The sequence below is a fragment of the Coregonus clupeaformis genome, chromosome 6, assembly GCF_020615455.1.
Source record: "Coregonus clupeaformis isolate EN_2021a chromosome 6, ASM2061545v1, whole genome shotgun sequence".
In the NCBI taxonomy this organism is placed as follows: domain Eukaryota; kingdom Metazoa; phylum Chordata; class Actinopteri; order Salmoniformes; family Salmonidae; genus Coregonus; species Coregonus clupeaformis.
In genome coordinates this window covers 23,565,367-23,593,066 of record NC_059197.1, presented here as the reverse complement: position 1 = coordinate 23,593,066, position 27,700 = coordinate 23,565,367, and the positions used below count along the sequence as shown (strand labels likewise).

Below are 27,700 nucleotides of genomic sequence, written 5' to 3'. Positions count from 1 at the left end.
ACACACACACAAAACACAGTCCTGTACTGTCTCACACAGGTCTGTGTATATCACAGTTACATTGAAAGCCTTGATGATACAACCTGCTGTACTGATATCTGTTACAAATGCTGCACATACTGTATGTACAATGCACTGTTGCTGATGTTTGAGAGAGGAATGGACTTCAAGGCAGACAAAATAATGTACTGTATATGAATGTGTATGTACATACGGTATGTCTACTGTACGTGTTTAACAAGATCATACATACAGTATGTTCTACTGGCTAAGACAATGGGATAAGTCTGGGGGCTGGTGCTGTATACATTCTCCTCTGTGTGTGTGTGTGTGTTAAAGGAGCTGTTTCTCCAGGCGCTAAGTGGGTAGTACGAGCAGAGAGGACTCATGACAAGTCTCAGAAACACTGTCTGAGAGCATGTTCCCCTGCAGCAGTGGAACTGTGATCTCTCGCCTCTCTCTCCTATCCCACCAGGACGGCTATGATTTAATGATGAGAGCCCACTTTGATTATTCATACACAGCAGACAACACTACTCCTCTGGCCCCTCTACTGTCTCACTACCCCTTCACACACACACTCCGAGCCTCAACCTCTCATTTTTACATTTGACATTTTAGTAATTTAGCAGACGCTCTTATCCAGAGCGACTTACAGTTAGTGAGTGCATACATTTTTTCATACTGGCCCCCCGTGGGAATCGAACCCACAACCCTCTCCACTGCCTTCTACACACACAGTCACACAAGAAGGCAACACTCATACACAGAACACACACACACACCCACACAAATTCAGTAAAACAGAAAAACACATGCAGCAAAAACAAACCACTCATAATCCCAGGTGACACACTCTCTACATCTCCCTCGTTCGCTCTGCATCACCCCGATTGAGGTTCTCGGTGCAGAGGGGTGTGTGTGTGTGTGTGTGTGTGTGGTGTGTGTGTGTGTGGTGTGTGTGTGTGGTGTGTGTGTGTGTAGGAGGGGGTGCGGCTCCGCTAGCTAACAGCCCCTCTCTGACAAGATTGAATGTGTCAGACTAAGGTCTGCCAACGTTTAAGCCTCATCTCTTATTCACTCTCAAGCTTCACCAAAGAACGTTGATTTATTTTGCATGACAACTATGAATTTCAAGTGATGCACATTAAAATATCCTCCTCAGCCCTTCTCTAAATGTTATTGCTCCTTAACAGGGGTAGTTTCTCTGTACATCTGAGGCAGCAGGCAGCGCTGTGGTAGGCGGCGTCAGCAGGAGACCTGCCTGATGTTCTCTTACTCCTGCCCCCGCGAGACGGAGGGCATGCATTGATGAGCGCTCCACCTTCGAGGAGAGGAGTGAAGAGGGGGGGAAAAGAAGAATCCTAGTTCTGATGTGCCTTTCAAACAACACAGGCAAACGATCTGCTATTGTTATCACATGCATAGCTCTGGAAGAACCCAGCTCCTCCACTGTGTGATCAGCACAGTTCCACCTGATCAAATTGCAGGGAAATGTCTGTCTGTTGTGGCTGTCTGTTAAAGCTACAGAGACTGGCTGCTCTGTGCTGTCGTGGTGTCATCCTCTGTTTGCTATGACACTCCCAATACTGCTACAGTAAAGGGCTCGGGTGTCAAAGACGACAGAGAACAAACAGGCAGCTCAAGGTGTTCTCCATCTTAAAACAACCTGAGACTTGTTAAAGAAGGTTGTGGGGACAACAAAAGGCTGCTCCCAGCCAGACTCCTCTCTCCAGCCTACATTCTCCAGCCCCCCAGGCTACCAGTATTATTTTTGATAGCCCATAATTGCTTGGTTGATGTATATTTTTTTATATCCAGCTATGTTACAGAGCCTGGTAATAAAGCGCAGGAGGGAGAGAAAGAGGGAGAGGGAGAGGGAGAGAGAGAGAGAGAGAGAGAGAGAGAGAGGGGGAGGAGGTTTCTATTCCTATCGGTCTGTCAGGTCCCAGTCAGGGCTGGCAGAAGGAGACTGAGGAGGAGGTTGCCATCTTGGATGGAGATGGACTACAACTGACTGAGTAAACAATCATCCAGTAGCATTATTAAAAGGTGTGAATTGCAATAAATGCCAGTCTTGAAATTGTGCATGATGAACAGACCATTATAGAGTTTAATTTTGGTAAAGGGAAATCCCAAAAACATTGGTTTATCAAATCAAATTAAAACATCTTACTGTAGGATTTGTAGTTGGCTAGGGTGTACACACTTTGAGTAAAATGTGTTATCTGCACAGCAGGAGTAAAATCATGAGTTGTTTTATCTTTTTGATCTGTACCCCTTCTCTGTAAGAGAGGGACTGAAAATAAGGTAGAACATCACATGCAAATAGCTGTTCCCCTGGGCCCTTACTTAGTTTGTCTCTAATTGAAATATTGACGGGTTTAAATGAAGCAGAAATGCACTGAAGAGCTTCATCGGCCTGGGACACACATGCATGCGCACATGCGGACGCGCACACACACTCACACACACTCACACACACACTCACACACACGATAGCTAGGAGAGGGGGGGCAGGCAGCAGTGCATACTGAGACACTAATGGTCTTCCTTTTCAATCCACTCAAGCGAATAAGTACACTTTTACAGAAAGCATCTTGAGTCTACGAGTGCACAGTTCGGGGTTTATAAGGCATGAAATGTGATATTTTGATGAGTGACAAGAGTACAGCTGTACCATCATGTAATGACAGCTTCCAACCCCCCAGTAGCAAGATGGATACCACTAACAAAACCTCCAAAGACATCACAACTCTGGCCTTTCTGGATAATCAGAATTTTCCCCTTTCCAAGACGTCGATCATCATTAAACTAAAATAGTCTTGAGAGATTTGAGTAAAACTAAACAGGAAATGAGAGTAGGCTATAGGAGAGAACGAGACAGAATCTATAAAGTAGGGAATCTATACAGTATGCTACACAGAGACACGCTCACAGTGGGTACCCTTTACAATTAGTGTTACTCTAACACCCCTTACTGTAACAGCCCTAAATCTCCCTCCGTTTTCCTGATTAAGCTTTTGAAGGATTATGGAATCTGGTGATAAGGAGCTCTCCACCTAACTCCCCAGTCCTGCATAGGCCTACAGTACAGTACAATGTAGTCAGCTCACACATACACACACTTACAGGAGGCTATGAAACATTATGAGACTGATACATCAAAAGCAAATCTCTTGCTCTCCCCTCCTCCCCCTGTACATTCCCAATGATATCGTGTGTCCTGGGGCGTGCTGGTCTCAGTGTCATGGCGGAAGCTGATCTGGGGCTGAGGCTGAGGCGACGGCGCTGTGTGAGGATAATACGCTTCAACCCTCATTTCATCATCTCCTCTCCTCGCCGGGCATCCTGGGAAAGTAGGCCACCACGCCATGCAATGCCTCACTGGGCCATACCCCCAAACACACACACACACACACACACACACACACACACACACACACACACACACACACAATGAAATGCATATAGCCTATAATACACCCACAGATTTACAGTACACACACACACACACTCACACTCCTCAGGCCGGCCCAGTGTTCTTCTTACAGGCCATACAATACAGGGATGACTGGTTGAGTGGAGCCACTCTATTCTCCCTGTTCTCCTGCACAATTACTCTCCCACATAACAGGAGACAAATACCACCTGGGAAAAGAAGGCAGGGAAGAGAGGAAGAGGCTTTTTGTGACTGGAAGCGCCTTGCTGTTGTTGGGCCTGGCTACGGTGTACAGCCAACTGTCTGTCAGTGATAATTAGCCATTAACCAACTGCATAGCTACTATTAATGGCATGCTGACCTGTGTGGTAATGTAAAAAAATAAATGAATGGTGCCCGGGCCCAGCTAGTTGCTGATTGGCTGTGTAAATGTGCTGTCTCTAGGAGGGCTGAGAGTCAGTGTCACCACAGGTCCAGCGCTGCATGGCAACCATGGCAACCATGGCCTCCAGTGAGCTAATATACTGATGGAAACACAGAGTGCTACATAAGCACTTCCATGTTAGCCTCATTAACTATGACAAGCTCATACTGTACAGTACACTGGGTGGGGTAGGCCAGAGCATCGTAGCCATGCTGGCTAGCATACAGCCACTGTCTGTTGCATCTTCTCAGTGTCTTAGCCACACCATGATCAGAGACTGTCTGTCTAAATAGATTGTTCATGCTTGTTTGCACAAATCAGAGTAAGTATATGAAACGCAAAGGTAGGGAATGGAACCTGAAAGTATGTGCACGTCTGTGTGTATTGATGATGTGTGCATGTGTATGTATGGTTACTGATGTGTGTGAGAGTGTGTATTTTTGTACATTATGTGAATCTGAATGGATGCATGTTAGAGAAAGTGTGGGTGCACGTGTGTAAATGTGGGCTTGTGTGTACTGTGGGAGCGCACGTGTGTGTGACCATCTTTGCGTGTTTGTGTGTGTTTGCATATTTGTGTAGCAGTCAATGCCAGGAGGGAGCTGCTTTTGGCTCTGACTGAGAGAGTAGCTTAGCGGGGGGTAGGGTGGGGGGGGGGCTCCTGCAACAACTTGATAAGAACCGTAAATAAGCTCTACTCACATCTGAGCACCATCAAATGAGAATACTTCCCCCACGCAGCGAAGCCAGACTGGCAGTGCCAGGAGACTGGTGACCAGGTCATTAACATACTCCACATGCTGCAGCCACACCAGTCAACACAGCAGAGAGAGACACACCACAAACTGTCTGGACTCCAATACAAAACGATGTCCTGTCCTTGTTTCAGTATGTCATGACTCATTACTCAGACTGTATCTGTTTCAACTGTGTGATGATTCAATGTACCGTTTCTACAGTAGCCTATAGGCCATCTGAGCAACCTTAAGGTCGATTGTTCAATGACTAAACCTTTGGAATGACACAGCGTCTAATGAGTGACCTTATGTCACTTAACTGTGTCCCAGTTTCTCTCCAAGTCCCACTGACGTTAATGATGCTTAGCCTGGCCATGGCCCAGGCCTTGGCTCTGTCTCAGGTTGGTTTTGAAAGTGATTAGTGATGCTACAGTTACATTAGACTGCTGCTGGTACTGATTAAAATAGACCTGGCAAGGCAGGCCCTCTCCCCCTTGTCGGTTACACATGATGTCTACAAGGCTATAGGAGAACACTGTAATACAAAGCAATACACAGCCAGGGACAGGGCTGATACCAGAAGATAACATATAGGGTGGTACAAGACATTTATGTGACTTCTGGGAAATACAGATTGAGAGATGGCATACTGGTGACCTTATAAAGGTGCTTTATGTCATTTCAAATTAGGTGTAGGCGATGTAAGACAAGTAGGGCAACAGTATCATTATCAGAGAACGAGAGAGAGATAGAGAGAGAAACAGAGAGGGGGAAGAGTGAGACAGAGAAAGCAGGCCAGAGAACGAGAGAGCACAGTGGTGTAGTGGTGTAGTGCTCGCTCCCTCTCTCTTCCACATGGCAGATTGCGCTTGAATGAAGAGTTATGTAATGGAGGGGGCATAAGTCCTTAGCTGCTCACGCACACACACACACACACACACCCAGGGCCAAAGGACCAGTGACTATACTGTGGGGTCAAGATTTCACCCTTATATTCCCCTCCTTTGCTCTGACCTAAACTCACAGACCCGATACACACTTGTCATTTGATGCTTCACCCAACAATACCAAACAGAGTTAATCTAATATGAAGTCAGAAAGAAACGTTACAGTGGTTTTGGAGTCTTACTTTTGACGGTGAGGTACATGGACTTGCTGACGTCAGCTCCCACGTCATTGCTGACCTTACACAGGTAGTAGCCGCTGTCCTCCTCCAGCACGTGTTTGATGAGCAGAGAGCCGTTGACCAGCAGCTGGATACGGGAGCCAGAGTTCAGGGCTATAGGCTGGAACTGGGGAACCCCGTTACCTGGGGAGGAGACAGGAGGGACGGGGCCATGAGTCACGGATGATACAACCAGAGATCCACATTTCAAATGCATTTAGCACCTTTCAAAATGTTGTACGTATTTGTAAAGGACCTTTGTATTTTTGGCATAAGCAATGTCAGGTTAACAGCACATTTGGGTGGTGTTCTACAATTTCCACGTACTAATTTAAACCCAAAGCTACTACTGTTTTTGTTTTAAATGCTCATGTTTTGGGTCAAAAGGGCAGACTATTGACAGATGCGCATCCTTATTCGACTTGTACAGTGTGTGTAACGCTTCAGTGACAAAGCTTTAGGGATTTAAGGACAGTAAACATGCATCTTAACGCTGCCCCTAAACCTCAGCAGCTGCTGTGGAGAATGTAGACACTAAAATGAGGTAATCATTATAGAGATAGTGGCCATGTTCAACACCAGAGCAGATTGCTAAGGAAGAAAACAACAAGACTGCAATGTGGCCTTGAAACAAGGAATCAGCCAATGAAATGCAGAGCAGTTTCCTTTACACAGCAAAGTACTTTTTTCCCCCTTTGTTTTTACATGTGAGGATGTATTTATCCACTGACTCTCAGGATTTGCTGTCTGTAAGCCATGTTTGGCATCTTTCATGTGAACATGTAAGCATGTAAATTTACAAATCTACACATCAAAGACTGAACATTGTATTGTACATATATTTTTGGGTAAATACAATCTAATCCCCAAAGCATTGGTTTTGTCTTGGTGAAACACAAAGATTAGTATGTACATGCTATTTGTAGGTCAAATATTCTTCAATTGTTGGGCACATCTCCCTGGTGGTGAGGTATACTTCAGCATACTAGCATACAGCATTATACTTTTCACATATTAGGGAAGTATGTGTTCTATAATCATCCATGTTTCTGTTGGAGGTAATGTTGGACAGTCTCATTCAAAAAGGTCTAAATTACTTCAGTACTGTAGGAAATGTGTAATACTGAAAATGTTCAGGTCAACGAGTTGCCTGGGAATGAAAATCCACTCAGAGCTGTAAGTGGTCTACCTATGTTACAGTAACAGCAACACATCCAGGCTCGTTCATAGTAGAATTAAACATATGTCTGAACTGGGCCAGATATTAGCATGCGATAAAGTTAGCGTGTAAAGATAAGGACATTTAGTGAACTGTGGGTTTTGGTCCTTAATTAAAAATCCAGTCAAGTGCTTCTGGTTAGCGAGGGGTCAAGTGGCAGTATTATTCCCACTATGTTGCCTTGTAGAGGAGGGAGGGAGGGAGGAGGGGGGGGTGGGGGGGGAGGGGGGGAGAGAGAGAGCGAGAGAGAGAGAAGAGGCCGTGCTCTTGAATGACGGATTTTAGCAGTTATGCTAATACCAGCTGACCTTTCCTTCTTCACTGTTCTATCTCTATGTGGCTCTGCTAGCACCTGACTGCGAGAATAAAAAGCATCTCCAGCGCCACAAAATACAGCAACACAGACACATGCACTTACAAATTAGAGCTACATCTCAGATAAAGGCGTCGGCCGAGTCTTCACTCTGTCATCGCCGCGCAGACGGACCAAGGTTCTGTCAGACATTATTAATCAGACAGGGGGTCTAAGACATTCAGGAGCATCTCTCTCACATCAAACCCAATCTCCTCTCGGTCCCAGGGAGCCCAAGTCACAAGCAAATCTCATCAAAGCCTGGCTGCTGTCTGTCTGGCCCTGTCCCCACGCCTTTGATGCCTCTCACACTGCCCCCTACGCCACCCCATTGGTTGGATTGGTTGTTGTCTCTCCATTGGGGGAAGCTTTCATCCCTGGTTATGGACGAAGCAACAAACACCTGGGTTCCCTCTTCAGCTATCCAGGTCAAGTGCTATGCCACTTTGTTCACCTGCTCTCTCACACCTCACTGGTAGTTCCCCCACCTCACAACCGACAGTGGCTGTACACCTGCGACCTGTGACAGTGTGTGTGTACACCTGAAGTTGTTGAACCACATCATACATGGGCTGTGGATGAAACAAATGTAACCCAAATGCCTACAATTACAGTTACTCCCTCCAAAACAGCTGCTGTTGCATCCCCAAACAATGTCCATTAATACGTTTGTATAACCATTTAATTAATGCTACGACAGTCTTCTGATGCTTGATTTCCGTATCTGTTTACCTTTGGAGTGCTTCCATACGAGGGTGGGGCGTGGATAACCCTCAGCAGAGCAGTTAAGGGTCACAGTTTTGCCATAGATCCCATCCTGGTCTGTGGGCTGCACCACAAACTGGGGAGGAACTGGAGGAGCAGAGGGAACCACACACAGACTGACTTACTAGTACTTCTGAGACAGAAAGATAGTAGGAGAGATAGATTAAGATTGAGAAAAAGAGTGCAGTGGAGAGAAAAACACAGTATAAAGACAGATGAGAAGCAAAGGAGAGAGGAGCAGAGAAAGAAACAGAGAGAGAAAGAAAGACAGAGTACGAGTCAGGGAGTGAGAGGAGGGAGCCTAAGAGAGATACATCTAGAAGCAGTGACAGAGACAGAGGAACAATGTGTTAGCCTCCTCTCACCTCTGACAATGAGCTGACTCTGGTGCTCAACGGCTGCAGCCTCGTTGCGTGCGATGCAGGTGTAGTTTCCGTTGTGGTCTGGGGACAGGTTGGAGATCCGCAGCGAGCTGGTGAACTCTATGTTGTCGATGGTGACCCCCAGACTGGCAGGGATTGGCCGCCCATCCTTCTGCCAGGTGATGTCCAGGGGCTGGTCACCTGACATTACCACGCAGGGGATGAAGACGCGCTGACCAATGGAGAACCGTTGGAATGCAAAGGGCTGGATGTACGGTGGAACTGGAGGGGAAGAGGGGGAGAGATGACCATAACCACATTAGGCTGAGAGACAATACACTATACCGGTACAATCTCCTGTGTGTCATACTTCAATCAATCCCTTTGGTCATTGGAAATCATTGACTCTGAACTCAAAAGGACTGAGAGTAAATCATCACGTAATTCCACTTTAGTCAGTCCTCCAGTCTAGCCAAACATTCTGTACTCTGAGTCAGAGCAAACAGTACCAAGCACAGGTGTACTATTCCAGAAACACTTGGAGGGGTGATTCTGTATTTTGGTGACTCATGTCACGTCAGTATGTCTAGAAAGAGAAGATCAAATAAAACCTAATGACTCTCAAGTAGGGAAAAAACACCATGTTATCCAAATGAATGGAGAATCAGGCCCCATGCTAGACTAGATAACAACCTAGATGTGAGATCCTGCTCAGTAAGTCCACTATAGCACCTTCTCAGGGGACTCTCCAGCCATCTCACAAGTTAGCCGCATTTGAGAATAACATTGAAATAAGCAGCACTTGAACACTGATTTAATTCACAACAAAGTAGGGATAATGGACTCCTGGGATCTCCCCAGCCGCTTCAGAATGTTAAGCATGAGCAGAGCAAATTAACTAACGTACTTGTAGCGGGAAGTGTTGCTTTATATCATGTGGTCCCCCTTTTCCCCACCCCACCCCAGGCTCATCTCGTGGAAATGTCTTAAGCAGCGGCTGCATCATTCATGACATGGATATGAGGTGTGGGGAATCACTCGCTAACATTCCCATTACGTATTCTTGGGTCTCTGGTTATCAAGCTCAATCACTACTGTATGTGCAGTCATACTAATGACTCTAGTTTAGTCTCACATACCAAAGGAGTTCAGTCGTAGCAGTGGTGAATGTCAGGCAGTGTTACTGTAGCTTATGGTACACAATGTGATGTGATGGCCCTGGCCAATGGGAGTATGACCTGCGAGGTCACTTCCTATCTCTGCCTACAGCGTTTCCATGTTCTACTGTCCACACTCGCATACCTCTTAGAATACTTATGTAGCACATGGGGATGTGTGTAACCTACTCCTCACCCCGAAGTGTCCCCACTTGCGCCAGTGAATAGCTAGCTTTTCACGTGGTGCCGACTGGTAAGACGCTTCAGGAGGGTGGTCACGTGTGCTAGCAAGGCAGATGTCCTGAGTTCGCGCTGGGTATGGGCCGAATCGGGAGGAAGTGGTACTCGCTAAGCAAGCAGGGTGACGTCCTTTGCACTTACCCAAGTGTGGTATGCTAGTGTGGATATTAGAACAGATCCCTTGTTTACTATGTACTGTCACAGTGCATGAGTCAGGGAGACGGCTCTTCCTACCTTTGACACTGAGATGGACGCTCTGATTGGTCTCTTGTTGAGGTTTGACCAATACCCTGCAGTTGTACTCTCCCTGGTCCAGCTCCTGCACGTTGGACAGCTTCAGAGTGCCGTTGTTCTCGAAGGCCCGCTGCCGGTGGTTGAAGGGGAGCAGGTGGGAGTTCTTATACCACTTGATGGAATAGTACGGGTAGCCAATGACGCGACAGTGGATGTACGCGTCCCGCCCTGCGATGGCTGTGATGTTTTTCATTGGACGGATGCTGGCAGCCCCTAAAAATACAGAGAGGGAGAGAGAGCTCTCTATAAACACATTTATGGGTGAGGGGATAGTGACATGACAGTCAGCAACATCAAGCCGTATGTATTGACAGCACAGCCAAATGTGTTCGTTTTTTACCACAGGACCTCATGGTAGACTCTGAAGAGAGGGCTGTGAAATCAGGACCATATTAGACAAGGACAAGGTAGGGTTGGCTGACAGCTGAAAGACAGAACATTTTAGTGGACAATATTCACTGTATGAGTTATCTGCATTACAAATCCAAGAGCCACTTGAAACTAACTGTCTGAATAAATAAACTATACATTCAACAACAAAAAACGAAGTAAGAAACTATATTCCCTTTTGCAGTCTAAAGACAAAACCACCACCAGCCTAGAAACATGCAGTACAAAGTTGACCTATGTACCTACAGTATACACCACACTGGGCTGAAAACCTACAAAGAAAAGAATAATCAATTGGTCAAATGTGTTCAAACATCTACACATGGAACAGGAGTGCAAATCAGCTGAAGGGAATCATCTCAGCAACAGTGATCTGGATAGAGGATCAGATTACTATTAAAGACAGGAAGAGAGGTACTATAGCAAACAGAACTTCCCTGTCCAACAAATGAGACACAATCAATAGGACAGATATGTTATGGATGGATCATACATACACAAACACACACTAACAAAACATGGGTGGTTGTGACCTGGCATTGTCATTGACATTGACAGTATGAGGGACTGACATGCAAACAGGCCAACAACATATGGGCAACTAGAAATAGTGTCAGGATAGAAAAAGCAAAAGAACTGGAGTATCACAATCACACAAAGAGGGACAATGTGACAAGAGAGATTCACACAGGGATAAAAACACCATGGAATAAATGAGGGGAAACTAAACAATGGAGTCCAAAAGCTGCAACTGAAACTGAGAAATAAAGGGAGTGAAGAGAAAGAAAGAAATACAAAACAAAATAATCTGATAATGAGCTCAAGTAAAAAGGTTAGGAATCTGTAGGCACTTTGCAAAGGAGGGAGAATACAACAAAAACCTAAAAGGAACATGCATTTCACTTGGAAACCAAACAAACATGAGTTAGGTGTATGTTTTTGTTGTTTTGGAGGAGCTGATCTGACAAGCACCTCTTACGTTTATTCGAGCCTGGTGGTAGACTGCCCCGGCCGAGTTCCTGCAGGTGCAGCGGTACACCCCTCCGTCCACCTCCTTGGTGTGGGTGATGTTCAGCTGGCTGACCACGTGGCCCTCGTGGGTCTCATAGTGGCCGGGATGGTGGTGGCTGTCCTTGATGACCGGGTCGTCGTCCAGGTTCCAGGTGCAGGAGGGAGGGGGAGTGCCTTTGACGTTACACACCAGGAAGACCGGCTCGTTGGGGTTGACCACCTTCTCACTGAAGGAGGACAGAATCTTCGGAGTGCCGTCTGAAAGGGGAGAGAGAGAGGGAGACCATAGGTAATGGTTAATAGGACTACAGCGGGAGACTCGGACAGAAAATCTGACAAATCTCTGCATCATGTATTGTATGGACAATTAAACACGTATTCTATACAGACATTAGAGTCAGCTAAGGTATCGCTCACATAAAAATAAAAAATAAAATCCCTACAAGTATGAAAATAGTGTGCAACACAAAACCAAAAAAATATCTTAATGAATGAAAGCAGCAATAGAATATCTATCCTCTGTCACTAAAAGCTGTACATCTACCTTTTTTCTTTTTCTCCCATTATTGGGGGCAGTCTTGGCCAGATAAAAAACAGCTCTATTTTAGAGTGGCCTGCTGTTGCTCTCTGATAACCCTGGCATGTTCTACATCATTATAGATTATCAATATCCTCCTTATACAGTTCCGTGGCCATGCCAGACAGTTGCCCAAGCAACCAGGCTCAGTTAAGCAGTTTAAAGCTGACTGGGGTAGTAACCCTAATAACAGTGGCTGTTCTGCAGCAGCACAACACAACGCATTAACACAGGCCCTGCATCAATCCAGGGCCAAAATCCCTTTCTGCTAAGTCACTGCTGCTGCTACTACACATACATGTACAAGAAACATACACACAACATAAAACCGTAACGGCTCATGCTATAGTCAACTGCCAAGCGGTACAGTACACATTAAAAAAATAACACATGGTGATATATTCTAACCACTGTCTTGTTACAACAACACTCATATATCCAATAACTGCCATTGCAACATTGATCTTTATAAGAAACCTCTGCTGTATCTCACCCTCCAAGATGACCTGAACAAAATCCTGAGCTGACATTTTGTTCTTCCTGGCGAAACATTGGTAGGCTCCGCCGTCACTCTTGGCCATGCCCTCCATGATCAGATTCTCCCTGCTGATGCCTGTGATCCGCACATTGTTGCCGGGGTAGATGATCTCTCCGTTACGGTACCACGACAGCTCGTACTCATCAGAACCACTGACACTACAATGCAAGGACACCTTACTACCCACGCTGCCCTTCACCTTTCGTGGGCTGACCACCGCCTTCAGGGGCTCTGGACACCAGAGAAAACACAGAACACACATCAAAAATCACAAACCAAACTGACGGCCTATGACATTGTTATACCGTGTCACAAATATTTTGTCGTCGAACATTATCAAAGAAATAGATCAACAAAGTGACAGAGCTATAGCAGCTAATGCAGAAACATCATGGCTACCAGACTGGGATAGCTCCTGATGTGTGAGTGTGATGTGGTGTTTGGACTCACGTTTGACCAGAAGCCGGCCCACCACTTCAGCGTTGCCATAGCTGTTCCACACTTCACAGACGTAGGTGCCAAAGTCGGTGGGCTGGGCGCTCTCTATCAGCAGGCCCGTGACACTCTGGCGGAAACGTGTGTCGGGCTCCAGGGGGCTGTTGTCCTTCAGCCAGCGGTACTTGGGCATCGGATGGCCTGACGCCTTACAGGGCAGCTCTACTCGATGGGACGCCATGACCTCCCGACGGTCAAAGCCATCCAGAATCCCCGGCTCTGAGTTAGTGGGATCTTATGAGAGATAAGAGAAAGAAGATGCTATGATAAGAATAGAGTTCACTATTAGAAGAGATAGTGTTACAATAGCATTCACAGTGTTGTGGACTTTGTATTACTGCAACATGGTGTACTGTACAGAAATCTAGATGTTTCTGGGGTACCGTTATTTAGGGTATTTAGGGCAGCACAGACTGACCTGACACAAAAAGCCGGGCGCTGTTGCTTTGCCTGGTCTCGCTCGTGTAGCGATGCCGTGTGGTGCAGCGGTAGTTATACAATCCATCCTCATTCTGGACATCCAGAATATACAAGGCTCCCGTGGTTGTGATGAGAAATCTAGGTCCTGGAAGAGAAAGAGAGAGAAAGAGGAGGGATTATTCACATAAAAAAATACAGTAGGTTGTCTGGCCAATCAGCTCATAGGAAGCTACTGTAGTACGCCATCCAGCTGGAAAAGACACCCAATCCCACAATCCATAGCATTCACAAACAGTACTGAATGGTCTAGATAAACTCTATTGTATATATACAGTACCAGTCAAAAGGTTGGACACACCTACCTATTCAAGGGTTTTTCTTTATTTTAACTATTTTCTACATTGTAGAATAATAGTGAAGACATCAAAACTTTCAAACACATATGGAATCATGTAGTAACCAAAAAAGTGTGGCCGGCAGGGATGTAGCTCAGTTGGTAGAGCATGGTGTTTGGGTTGTGGGTTCGATTCCAACGGGGGGCCAGTATGAAAAATAAAAAAATTATGTATGCACTCACTAACTGTAAGTCGCTCTGGATAAGAGCGTCTGCTAAAATGTTAAAAACAATTCTCTCAACCAGCTTCACCTGGAATGCTTTTCCAACAGTCTTGAAGGAGTTCCCATATATTATTATTATTGGTGTCCTTTAGAAGTGGTTTCTTTGCAGCAATTCGACCATGAAGGCCTGATTCACACAGTCTCCTCTGAACAGTTGATGTTGAGATGTGTCTGTTACTTGAACTCTGCGAAGCACTTATGTGGGCTGCAATTTCTGAGGCTGGTAACTCTAATGAACTTATCCTCTGCAGCAGAGGTAACCCTGGGTCTTCCTTTCCTGTGGCCGTCCTCATGAGAGCCAGTTTCATCATAGCGCTTGATGGCTTCTGCGACTGCACTTAAAGAAACTTTCAAAGTTCTTAACATTTTCTGGATTGACTGACCTTCATGTCTTAAAGTAATGATGGACTGTCGTTTCTCTTTGCTTATTTGAGCTGTTCTTGCCATTATTTGGACTTGGTCTTTTACCAAATAGGGCTATCTTCTGTATACCCCCCTACCTTGTCACAACACAACTGATTGACTCAAACGCATTAAGAAGGAAATAAATTCCATACATTTACAAGGCACAGCTGTTAATTGAAATGCATTCCAGGTGACTACCTCATGAATCTGGTTGAGAGAATGCCAATAGTGTCAAAGCTATCATCAAGGCAAAGGGTGGCTACTTTGAAGAATCTCAAATAAAAAATATATTTTGATTTGTTTAAAATGTATTGGGTTACTACAGGATTCCATATGTGTTATTTCATAGTGTTGATGTCTTCACTATTATTCTACAATGTAAAAAATAGTAAAAATAAAGAAAAACCCTTGAATGAATAGGTGTGTCCAAACTTTTGACTGGTACTGTATATCCTTAAACATATCATACCAATACCTTTTACCTGAGATAAACTTCACATTTGACCTCTGCCCTCCCTAGCGCCAGTAATCTATCTGGTCTGAACCTCTGCGACATCAACCAAATCATCTTTGGGTGTCACTAGCAGTTCAGTCTGTGAGTAATATTATGTTAATTCTGGGGATCAAACCCGACTGAGTGGGGTTGTCAACATTCATAAGGAATGATACCTTCCTCTCGCAATCATATGCATGCGTTATCCCCAGGAGAGCAGATTGATGTCAAAACTGATCGAAAAAGCAATTTACAGGAGATTGTCTTCACTGTGCTGTGGCGAGCATGCTAAGACAGAGACAGCTTAGTGAGCATTTAGGCCCCAAGGAACACCAGCCAGGGGCAGCTTCAGTTAAAACCAGCTACAGTAGCAGGGCTGTGCCTTGTCTCTGACAATGAGGAGGGTGTCTTCAGATAAAGCCTGATCAAAATAGACTGTAAAACGTCGTGCTTACAGGCCCAATGTGGCCTGAAATCTACAGAGAATCAATGACAAGTCAAGCATAGGATATCAGTGATTTTTTGACAAAGTGATCAATTGGTAAATAAATACAAAAGGACCGGATAAAGAAATGTTTTACCTTCATTTAATATTGGCATATTTAATAATTCATTCGATATCTATTGTTTATACAAATAAGTCATTAAAAATAAATCCACTTAAGAAAGGTAGTAAAAATAACAAGAGAGAGGAGAGGGAGAAAGAGTCTGCAGCTATTGTAAGCGTTGACCTAGTTAGAATAGACACCAGAGTCCATGGATTTGATATCCTGAAGGGGTTTCTAGCGCTTGGTTTAAATGCAGTTGTGTGAGACGGGCAACCAGCAGTGAGATCCGTGGGGAGGGAGAGAGAGAGAGAGAGAGAGAGAGTGTGTGTGTGTGTGTGTGTGTGTGTGTCCTTATCATTGCCAGGCGTTTCTTTAAAGGTTGAGGAGATCAGATACATCAATAATAACCCCTGCAGCAAAATTATATCTCTTTCATATTGATATTCATAAATTATATGTATGATTTACTTCAATATTGTCAACAATACATTGCGCATTCAAAGTGAAAATATAAAATTGTGTGATTTGTATCAGAGTATTTGATATCACCAACATAGGCCAATAGCAATTATGTCAAAAAATAAACAACCTTTTTTATTTTCTCCATTTTGATTCTGTCTTTGGTAGACCTGCAATCTCACAGTGGAATCCATCTTGAGCGAGACAAAATTGTATTTCTCTCTAGCCGCTGAGCTGCCTGTGTTCTGCAGCAATTGTCTCCCCAAGCACCTCCATGCTCCTCTAGTGTCTTTTAAGCTGTCAGTCCTCTGTTATTGTGTTATGACAGACTGAAGAGCAGGAAGAGTGGATGCTAGAGAGAGGACATGGGCTCAGCAGACTGCAGCAGAAAATCAAAATGAAAGAAAATCTATTGTCTTTCTCCTATCTCGCTCTCCTTTCTATTTGTATTTCTCTCACCTTGCCTCTGACTCCTTCTCGACCATCTGGCTTTTGATTTCACAGCACTCAGAGATATTCTGTCCCTTTTCTTCTATCAATGTGAGCCTGTAACATATCCTCCAGAAATATAGTACTGTTATACACCGAGTATACCAAACATTAGGAACACCTTCCTAATATTGAGTTGCGCACCCCCGTTTTCCCCTCAGAACAGCCTCAACTAGTAGGGGCATGGACTCTACAAGGTGTCAAAAGCATTCCACAGGGATGCTGGCCCATGTTGACTCCAATGCTTCCCACAGTTGCGTGAAGTTGGCTGGATGTCCTTTGGGTGGTGGACCATTCTTGATACACAGGGGAAACTGTTGAGCGTTTTATTTTAAACAGCAGCGTTGCAGTTCTTGACACAAACTAGTGTGCCTGGCACCTACTACCATACCCTCTTCAAAGGCACTTCAATCTTTTGTCTTGCCAATTCACCCTCTGAATGGCACACATACACAATCAATGTCTCAATTGTCTCAAGGTTTAAAAATCCTTATTTAACCTGTCTCCTTGTCACGCCCTGGCTCTGGGGACTCTAATATGTTGAGCCAGGGTGTGTAAAGTCTATGTGTTTTGTTCTAGGTTTCACATTCTAGTATTGTTGTTCTATGTTGGCCAGTGTGGTTCTCAATCAGAGGCAACGTGATTCAGCTGTTGCTTGTTGTCTCTGATTGAGAACCATACTTTAGCAGCCTGTTTCCCCACAGAGTTTGTGGGATCTTGTTTCTAGTCTGTTGTGTTAGACCGTGAACTGTCACGTTATCGTTTTTGATCGTGTCTCTAATAAAGAGTATGTTTGCCTGCAACGCTGCGCCTTGGTCCTCATCTCTGTTAGACGATCGTGACAGAAGATCCCACCCGAACTGGACCAAGCAGCCTAGTGAGGAGCAGAGAGGGTGGACTTGGGAACAGTGGAGGAAGAGCTTCGACTGGGTCAAGCCGAATGAGGAGCTGAATGGCGGGAATTGGAAGCAGAAGAGCGAGAGTTGGGCGAGAACCATAGAGGCCTGGCCCACGGGGAGGAGAGACTCCCAGAAAATGTTTAGGGGGGGGCTCACGACGTCGGGGCAGCAGGAGGCCGCGATAGAGCGGCCCAGCGGGTTGGCAGAGGAGGCCGCCAGGTTACGGGGGCCACTGGTCGAAGAGGGGATGGAAGATGTAGAGGCACGGCGAGAGGTACTGGGGTGTGTTGCCAGTCCGGTCCGGCCTGTTCCTGATCCCCACGTAGGGCCAGTGGTGTGTGTTCCCAGTACGGTCCGGCCTGTTCCTGCCACTCGCACCAAGTCTACGGTGCGCGTCGCCAGCTCGGCCCGGCCTGTTCCTGCTCCCCGCACCAAGCCTGTGGTGCGCTTCGTCAGCCCGGTCCGGCCCGCTCCTGCTCCCCGCACCAAGTCAGTGGTGCGCTTCGTCAGCCCGGTCCGGCCCGCTCCTGCTCCCCGCACCAAGTCAGTGGTGCGTTTCGTCAGCCCGGCTCGGCCCGTTCCTGCTCCCCGCACCAAGTCAGTGGTGCGTTTCGTCAGCCCGGTCCGGCCCGCTCCTGCTCCCCGCACCAAGTCAGTGGTGCGTTTCGTCAGCCCGGCTCGGCCCGCTCCTGCTCCCCGCACCAAGTCAGTGGTGCGTTTCGTCAGCCCGGCTCGGCCCGTTCCTGCTCCCCGCACCAAGTCAGTGGTGCGCTTCGTCAGCCCGGTCCGGCCCGCTCCTGCTCCCCGCACCAAGTCAGTGGTGCGTTTCGTCAGGCCGGCTCGGCCCGCTCCTGCTCCCCACACCAAGCCAGTGGTGTGCGTCGTCAGTCCGGCACGGCCCGTGCCTGTTCCACCGGTGGCTGGTCCGGCACCGGTCAGATGCTTCACGCCGGAGCTAGAGCAATCCGCTCCACCAGTGTGCAGTCCAGCTCCGGCCAGCGGGGCCAGACCGGACCAGGGGTACTTTGGGGGGTTGGAGAGGGAGCGGGGATCAGGCCCGGAGCCGGATCCGCCGCCTAAGCGGAGTGCCCACCCGGTCCCTCCCCTGTGGTATGTGGTGGGCGCGGTCGGAGTCCGCGCCTTTAGGGGGTACTGTCACGCCCTGGCTCTGGGGACTCTAATATGTTGAGCCAGGGTGTGTAAAGTCTATGTGTTTTGTTCTAGGTTTCACATTCTAGTATTGTTGTTCTATGTTGGCCAGTGTGGTTCTCAATCAGAGGCAACGTGATTCAGCTGTTGCTTGTTGTCTCTGATTGAGAACCATACTTTAGCAGCCTGTTTCCCCACAGAGTTTGTGGGATCTTGTTTCTAGTCTGTTGTGTTAGACCGTGAACTGTCACGTTATCGTTTTTGATCGTGTCTCTAATAAAGAGTATGTTTGCCTGCAACGCTGCGCCTTGGTCCTCATCTCTGTTAGACGATCGTGACACTCCTCCCCTTCATCTACACTGATTGAAGTGGATTTGACATCAATAAGGGGTCATAGCTTTCACCTGGATTCATGGAAAGGTGTCCTTAATGTTTTGTATACTCAGTGTATATGTATGTATACATTAAGCTTCTGAAACTGAGGCGAAGTCATTGAAACAGGCAGCCTTGTGTTTGTGATAAAGGCAGAGCATCAAAAGCTCTCCCTCCGTTCTCCAGAAACACACTTAATCTAATCACCTTCACTTTTCCCTGGACTAAATCGAATTACTTTGAATGCTAAATAAGGCACGACTTGTAGATGAGAATGTGTATTCTCCTTCTTAAGGGGAGGGGGTTCTGGCTCCTCTGGTGACATAGACCGTGTTTCCCAGTTCCATAGAGAGACGACGGATAGGATGATTCTGGCCATGTGGCTTCCCACTGGGCACAGACGTCAATTCAACATCTATTCCATGTTGGATCAACCTAATTTCATTGAAATGACATGCAAACAACGTTGATTCAACCAGTGTGTGCCCAGTGGGTTAGCTCTGATCTTATTGATAGAGTGATTCTACACACAGCTGTGTATTCAACTTTGCCAACAGCTAATGTGTGATAGGGAGACTCCAGCAATATGCTAAGACAGAAATACAGATTGTCACGGTTTCGGCCGAGGCTGCCTCTCTTCCTTGCTCGGGCAGGCTTCGGCGGTCGTCGTCTCCGGAGTACTAGCTGTTGTATGTTTCGATGTTCATTTGGTTTTGTCTTGATGTTGTACACCTGTTATCGTTTAGCGTTCATTATTGTCATAATAGTTCTCGTTGTGTTTGTCATGTGTTGTGTGTGATTGAACTTGCTGTCGTGTATGTCTGTGCTTCGTTCTCTCCTCTGTGTTGGAGAGGTTCTCGCACGTGATTGTGCGTTATTGTTATTTTGTTTGATTTTACGCCTGTGTGCGTAATCGCTCGTATTCCAAGCTCTTTTGACTCGTTTTGAGTTTTGGTTCACTAAAGTCTATTGGACTAATTTCCTGCGTCCTGCGCTTGATTCCTGCACCACACCTTCACAGCACACCTTCTGACAGAATCACACACCGAAGATGGAATCAGCAGGAGCCGCAGCAGCACCTGAGTCTCTGGAGGAGCGGGTCCGCGAGCAGAACGACCAGATCCTTCGTATCGGGACCGCCCTTCAGGACGTGATCAACACGCTTCAACGCTGGGAGACCAGAGGGACACCCACACCTCCACCTTCCGTGCCATCACCATCGGCCAGTCAGCCCATACAAGCTCCGGAACCCAGGGGAATTCGGCTCTCGCTCCCGAGGGCATATGATGGGACCGCTGCCGGGTGTCAGGGCTTCCTTCTACAGGTGGAGCTATACCTGGCCACCGTACACCCGGCGCCCTCGGGACACGAGAGAGTGTCCGCCCTCATCTCCTGTCTCACCAGCAAGGCGTTGGAATGGGCCAACGCCGAGTGGAGGAGAATAGACGCCTCCACTATCACCTACTCAGAGTTCTCCCGCCGCTTCAGGGCTGTGTTTGACCATCCACCTGAGGGGAAAGCGGCGGGGGAGCGTCTATTCTACCTCCGGCAGGGGAGGAGGAGCGCCCAGGAGTTCGCTTTAGAATTCCGAACTCTAGCGGCGGATGCAGGGTGGAATGAGCGGGCCCTCATCGATCACTACCGCTATAGTCTACGAGAGGACGTCCGTCGGGAGCTGGCCTGCAGGGATACCAGCCTCACTTTCGATCAGTTAGTGGACATGTCCATCAGGCTGGACACCCTGCTGGCTACCCGCGGACGTTCCGAGGAGGGTCCGTCCATTCCATCCTCCAGCACCTCCGAGCCGAGCCCTATGGAGCTCGGGGGTGCTGGCGCTAGAGAGAGGAGGGGTCGGAGCACGAGGGGGGCCGTCCCCTGCACCAACTGTGGCCGTGGAGGACACACCGCGGCTAGGTGCTGAGGAGGGTCTCCTAGGGGAGAAGACGACAGGCTCCGCACTGGGGAGTCCTTCCAGGTGAGTAGGCGCCCCACTTACCCAGAGCTCTCTGTTGCGCACTTCTGTATACCTGTGCGATTTCCACAGGTTGCACCTCATTCCCAGCATAAGGCGCTAGTAGATTCAGGCGCGGCTGGGAATTTTGTTGATAGTAAATTTTGTTTAGAATTAGGGATTCCCCTTCTTCCTGTTGACGTCCCATTCCCCGTTCATGCCCTAGATAGCCGTCCGTTGGGATCGGGCTTGATCAGGGAAGTCACAGCACCACTTAGGATGTGTACGCAGGGGGGTCATGAGGAGATTATCCAGCTATATCTGATCGACTCTCCTGCGTATCCGGTGGTGCTGGGATTGCGTTGAGTATCCATAATCCATGTATTTCGTGGCAGGAGAGGGCTCTGATGGAGTGGTCTACCCAGTGTGTGGGGCGATGTTTAGGTGTTTCCGTGGGGGCTACCTCGGTGGAGAGTCCAAACCAGGTGCCCGCATTGCACATTCCCCCCGAGTATGAGGATTTGGCTATTGTGTTCAGTAAGTCGAGGGCGACGCAGTTACCTCCTCATAGGCAGGGAGATTGTGCGATAGACCTCCAGGCAGGAGCTGCGCTCCCACGGAGCCATGTGTATCCTCTGTCTCAAGAGGAGAAGAGAGCTATGGAGACTTACATAGACGAATCTCTGAGACAAGGATACATACGGCCATCCACTTCCCCTGCGTCCTCGAGTTTCTTTTTTGTGAAGAAGAAGGATGGAGGGTTACGCCCGTGCATTGATTACCGTAGTCTCAATCAGATCACGGTGAAGTACAGTTATCCACTTCCTCTGATTGCGACCATGACGGAGTCATTGCACGGGGCGCGTTTTTTCACAAAATTAGATCTCAGGAGCGCTTACAACTTGGTACGCATTAGAGAGGGCGATGAATGGAAGACAGTGTTTAGTACCACCTCGGGTCATTACGAGTATCTTGTCATGTCATACGGGTTGATGAACGCTCCTTCAGTTTTCCAATCATTCGTGGATGAGATCTTCAGGGACATGCAGGGGCAGGGGGTGGTCATGTACATAGATGACATTCTTGTGTACTCGTCTACCCGAGTCGAGCATGTGGCCCTGGTGCGCCGAGTGTTGAGGAGGCTGTTGGAGCACGACCTGTATGTCAAGGCAGAGAAATTTCTGTTTTTCCAGGAGTCGATCTCCTTTTTGGGTTATCAGTTGTCTGCGTCAGGGGTGGAGATGGAAGTTGACCGGGTGTCAGCCGTGCGTAATTGGCAGACTCCAACCACTGTTAAAGAGGTGCAGCAGTTTTTGGGGTTTGCAAATTACTACCGGAGGTTTATCCGGGGTTTTGGACAGGTGGCAGCTCCCATAACGTCTCTTTTGAAGGGGGGTCCGGTGCGTTTGCAGTGGTCAGCCGAGGCGGACAGGGCTTTTGGGAGACTGAAGGACCTGTTTACTTCGGCTCCGGTGCTGGCGCATCCGGATCCCGCTTTACCATTTCAGGTAGAGGTGGACGCGTCAGAGGCCGGTATAGGGGCCGTGCTTTCGCAACGGTCCGGCACGCCACCTAAACTCCGCCCCTGTGCCTTTTATTCCAAAAAGCTCAGTCCGGCGGAGCGAAATTATGACGTAGGGGACAGGGAGCTGTTAGCCGTGGTACAGGCCCTAAAGGTGTGGAGGCATTGGCTTGAGGGGGCTCAACACCCTTTTCTCATTTTGACTGACCACCGTAACCTGGAGTACATCCGGGCAGCTAGGAGACTGAACCCTCGCCAGGCGCGGTGGAACATGTTTTTGGCCCGGTTCGTATTTAAGATCACATACATCCCTGGGTCACAGAACGGTAAGGCAGACGCACTGTCTCGGCGGTATGACACGGAGGAGAGGTCCGTGGAGCCCACTTCCATACTGCCGGAGTCTTGTCTGGTGGCACCGGTAGTGTGGGAGGTCGATGCTGAAATCGAGCGGGCGTTGCGCACCGACCCTAGTCCTCCTCAATGCCCGGAGGGTCGGACGTACGTCCCGCTCGAGGTTCGGGATCGATTGATATATTGGGCTCACACGTCACCCTCCTCTGGACATCCTGGTATTGGCCGGACAGTGCACTGCCTTAGTGCTAAGTACTGGTGGCCCACGTTAGCCAGGGATGTGAGAGTTTATGTGTCCTCCTGCTCGGTGTGCGCCCAGTGTAAGGCGCCTAGACATCTGCCTAGGGGTAAGTTACAACCCCTGCCCGTTCCACAACGACCATGGTCTCACCTCTCGGTGGACTTCGTCACTGACCTTCCCCCCTCACAGGGGAATACTACTATACTGGTCGTTGTGGACCGGTTCTCTAAGGCCTGTCGTTTGCTCCCTATGCCGGGCCTTCCTACTGCCCTACAGACCGCCGAAGCTCTATTCACCCACGTTTTCCGGCACTACGGGGTACCCAAGGATATTGTGTCTGATCGAGGTCCCCAGTTCACCTCCAGAGTCTGGAGAGCATTTATGGAGCGTTTGGGGGTCTCGGTGAGCCTTACCTCGGGTTACCATCCAGAGAGTAATGGGCAGGTGGAACGTGTGAACCAGGATGTGGGTAGGTTTCTTAGATCATACTGCCAGGGCCGGCCGGAGGAGTGGGCACGGTATGTTCCCTGGGCAGAAATGGCCCAGAATTCCCTACGCCACTCCTCAACTAACCTAACCCCTTTCCAATGTGTGTTAGGTTACCAGCCGGTTCTGGCACCATGGCAGCAGAGCCAGATCGAGGCTCCTGCGGTGGATGAGTGGGTGCGGCACTCGGAGGAGACGTGGAACGCTGCACACGTCCACCTGCAGCGGGCCATCCGTCGTCAGAAGGCGAGCGCCGATCTCCACCGCAGTGAGGGGCCGGTGTACGCACCTGGTGATCGAGTCTGGCGCTCTACCAGAAACCTACCCCTCCGCCTGCCCTGCCGGAAGCTGGGTCGGCGGTTTGTGGGGCCGTTTAAAGTCCTGAGAAGATTGAACAAGGTGTGTTACAGATTACAACTGCCTAGTGACTATCGTATTAACCCCTCGTTCCATGTGTCTCTTCTCAGGCCGGTGGTAGCTGGTCCACTCCAGGAAGATGAGATCAGAGAGACTCCTCCCCCCCATTGGACATCGAGGGGGCACCGGCGTACACCGTGCGGTCCATCTTGGATTCGAGATGTCGGATGGGGGGTCTCCAATATCTCGTGGAGTGGGAGGGGTACGGCCCGGAGGAATGGTGCTGGGTGCCGAGGAGAGACATTTTGGACCCGTCTCTCCTGACAGAATTCCACCGTAGTCACCCGACGCACCCTGCTCCGCCTCCTCCTGGTCGTCCCCGAGGCCGGGGTCGGCGCACGGCTGGAGCCGCGCGTCAAGGGGGGGGTACTGTCACGGTTTCGGCCGAGGCTGCCTCTCTTCCTTGCTCGGGCAGGCTTCGGCGGTCGTCGTCTCCGGAGTACTAGCTGCCACCGTTGTATGTTTCGATGTTCGTTTGGTTTTGTCTTGATGTTGTACACCTGTTATCGTTTAGCGTTCATTATTGTCATAATAGTTCTCGTTGTGTTTGTCATGTGTTGTGTGTGATTGAACTTGCTGTCGTGTATGTCTGTGCTTCGTTCTCTCCTCTGTGTTGGAGAGGTTCTCGCACGTGTTTGTGCGTTATTGTTATTTTGTTTGATTTTACGCCTGTGTGCGTAATCGCTCGTATTCCAAGCTCTTTTGACTCGTTTTGAGTTTTGGTTCACTAAAGTCTATTGGACTAAGTTCCTGCGTCCTGCGCTTGATTCCTGCACCACACCTTCACAGCACACCTTCTGACACAGATCTGTAGTCAAAGACATGGAAATAGTAGTACAAAATGCTACAATGCCTTGTCGAAAACCTCAATGGGAAAAATCTATGGGAAATAGGTGTGGGATTGTATGGACATTGTACGGACAGGTATCTTGGCTCTGCCTGCTCCTCCACACTCTCTCCTTGTCCTCCTGGACAGGGTGTTCTGTTCTGATGGCATGTTCGGAGTCTAATTGGTGGCTGCTCCGAGGTCAGTGGTGCACTGCGTCGTGCCGGTGATCTGATCTGATCTCTAATCTGGTCTGATTGAGGTCAGATCACTGGGCTGCTGACCTCACCATGCAGGGACAGGGAGCCAGCGAGCTCCTCTCCTCCTCAGCCTGTAGTGCAGCAGGGCGGCTGAATGGACACCCGGCTGGCTGACCACATGGCTCCATCATGGCTGTCAGAGTGTACATAGGCTACATTCACCAACAGCCCAGTCCTCACACCCTGGATAATATAAAACATACTCCGCCCTTTCTCTGGACCTTCCTCTCCTTCAGCCACCTCTCAGACCCTCTTTGCACTTTCTCCTCCTTCCCACCTCTTTCTGTCCTCTCTACTTATTCAGCTACATGTACTGTATGGGTCCTGACTCCTGTTATTTGAGGTTAGAAAGGGTTGCTAGCCATCCTATAGAGGTGAGGGGGAACCTTGTACCTGCAGGGTCAATAAAATAATCCTATCTCTTCCAGTACACAGAGCCCAGCCCACTAGACAGCTGGCCCAGCCACACCACACCGACCCACGGGTAGGGTAGCATAGGGACGCGGCGCACTGTGGAGCGTCAATAATGAATGTGTGTGTAAGGGTGACGAAGCGTGTCGCCATCTCCCCTCTTCTCCTTTGTGCTACAGCAAAACACCCCTTAAGGCCACATAGTAACTCCTTTGATCTTTGAGAGGATTAGGGTTGAGTGATGGATCAAAGACCTGTAAAATCAAGAAGTGATTTTAGAGGAATTATTTGATGGCTTGTTGTGATTGGCCTGTAAAGAAAGCGGCCTCTATTTTGCAGTGACTGGTGTTATTTACCTCTGGTCAGTAAATTAAAGATGCCTTTTTATTCATCATAAATCATTCAGCTGGGTTGAATCAATCCATGCAAAAAATGCCCAGCTGCCATGAGATGAACTATGCATATTTAAACACAAATCTTATATGTGAAATATGTTATTTGAATAAATCATGTGGAGTTAACCTTTTTCCAAACACCTTTTTCCTACTCTCTCTAGTTTTGATCAAAGTGCTGGTTTGAACCTGTGATTCAGGACTATATCTGAAGGATATGACTTTATCTGAAATAGCATATAGAATGTACTTTACAGAAGAAAACCTCTCAAAGTAGCAAACAAAAGCATATGCTATACAGTAGGTCTGATACGCTAGTACCAATTATGGCTAGATTATACAATTATCAAAAACATTTCAGCGAGCACTATTGGCACATATCCCAGTGGACTCTTGAAAAGGTTGACCTCCCAGCCTTGCTCACTGCACGATGAGAGACAGACTGCAATTCAAATCCTAGTTTGGATTGTGAAGGTAGCCACTAACACATATGAACAGTGTAGCAGAGTATAGAATGACCTGTACAGTACTTTAGCACAACCAACAATGGTTGTCCTGAATTAGCTTGTTTTATACATCAATAATAGTATTTCAAACTCCCTCTTCAAGCTGTGATGTCAATGAGCCTTCAACCCTTCTTAGTAATACAAGGCCTATACAGGAAACGATCCAGCCTGCATAACATCTGGGACCTGAGTTGTTCAGCACTGTGGATCCTATAAACACACAGCTTAGGGCTCAGACAGACCGATAGAGGTTGCTGGCTGAGAGTACTTAGCACCTCAATGTAATTTGCGAACCGAGCGCGCACCGATTTTACATGTAGAATTGCATGAAAAATGTAGGCAGTTTGGCATCTACAGTGGGTGGTCCCTAAAACACAGGGTGCTGAACGACCGGCAGACGAATGGTAGATGCACATTCAGTGCAATGTGTGTGAGCCTTTAGTCTGAGCCTGGCTGGGCACAGAGGCAGCAGGCAGGCAGGTAGCTACTGTATTGTACTTAAATTTATCATTAATACACCTTCCCTCCATGTGCTCTCTGCATACCTGGTGCCATTGTGGAGGTGTTCTCCCGCCGTGCCATTCCGCGACCACGCACCAACCAACCAACGGCTCTCATCTCCACACCATCACACTGCATAATGAGCGAGTGCTATTCTTTCCTCTGAATTCAAATTCATGATATAAATAAGCCTGTTTAATTTTGTCTGGCTTGCCGTTCCAAATAAAATTGATTTTATTTTTTTCATATAATTAAAAAAACTGTTCGCTAGGCGTAGGCAAGACCATAAGCAAATAGGTAAACTGGGATAATACTAAAGAGTTAATCAGGGCGATTTTTCCACAAATTGACAGGTATTTACCTTTCCACGGTAGCAAGATTTTATCTATTTTTGCTAACTTCCTATTAAAATTTATTGGAGTGAGGTCATTTATTTCCTTTGGGATATGTATTCCGAGTATATCCACATCACCATCAGACCATTTTATTGGTAAACTACATGGTAATGTAACATTTTTATTTTTTATTGATCCAATACGTAATATAGTACATTTATCATAACTTGGTTGTAATCCAGAGAGGTTAGAAAATGTATTTAGATCCTCTATGAGGCTGTGGAGGGATTCTAGCTGCGGATTTAAAAGAAAACATGAATCATCAGCGTACAATGACACCGTTGTTTTTAAGCCCTGGATTTCTAATCCCTTGATATTTTTGTTGGATCTGATTTTTATAGCTAACATCTCGATGGCCATAATAAATAGATATGCCGATAGTGGACAACCTTGTTTCACTCTTCTTGACAGTTTAAAACTT

At 47.6% G+C, this 27,700-nt stretch overlaps 1 protein-coding gene across 5 annotated transcripts in view; it reads right to left on the bottom strand.

The window, feature by feature from the left end:
* The window catches only part of LOC121568018 (Down syndrome cell adhesion molecule homolog), a 156,913-nt gene that overhangs the window by 23,847 nt on the left and 105,366 nt on the right, over positions 1 to 27,700 (bottom strand). For 3 of the 5 annotated variants that reach the window (XM_041878501.2, XM_041878500.2, XM_041878502.1), the window contains exons 4-11: positions 13,587 to 13,733; positions 13,124 to 13,402; positions 12,629 to 12,904; positions 11,520 to 11,816; positions 10,098 to 10,370; positions 8,470 to 8,748; positions 8,072 to 8,191; positions 5,733 to 5,912 (exon numbers count right to left, since the gene is read on the bottom strand). In XM_041878501.2, coding sequence (XP_041734435.1) covers positions 5,733 to 5,912; positions 8,072 to 8,191; positions 8,470 to 8,748; positions 10,098 to 10,370; positions 11,520 to 11,816; positions 12,629 to 12,904; positions 13,124 to 13,402; positions 13,587 to 13,733 — 1,851 coding nt within the window. Of the gene's footprint in view, positions 1 to 1,960; positions 3,388 to 5,732; positions 5,913 to 8,071; positions 8,192 to 8,469; positions 8,749 to 10,097; positions 10,371 to 11,519; positions 11,817 to 12,628; positions 12,905 to 13,123; positions 13,403 to 13,586; positions 13,734 to 27,700 lie in introns of those variants that run through there. The other 2 variants (XM_045219367.1, XM_045219372.1) reach the window with 2 other exon arrangements.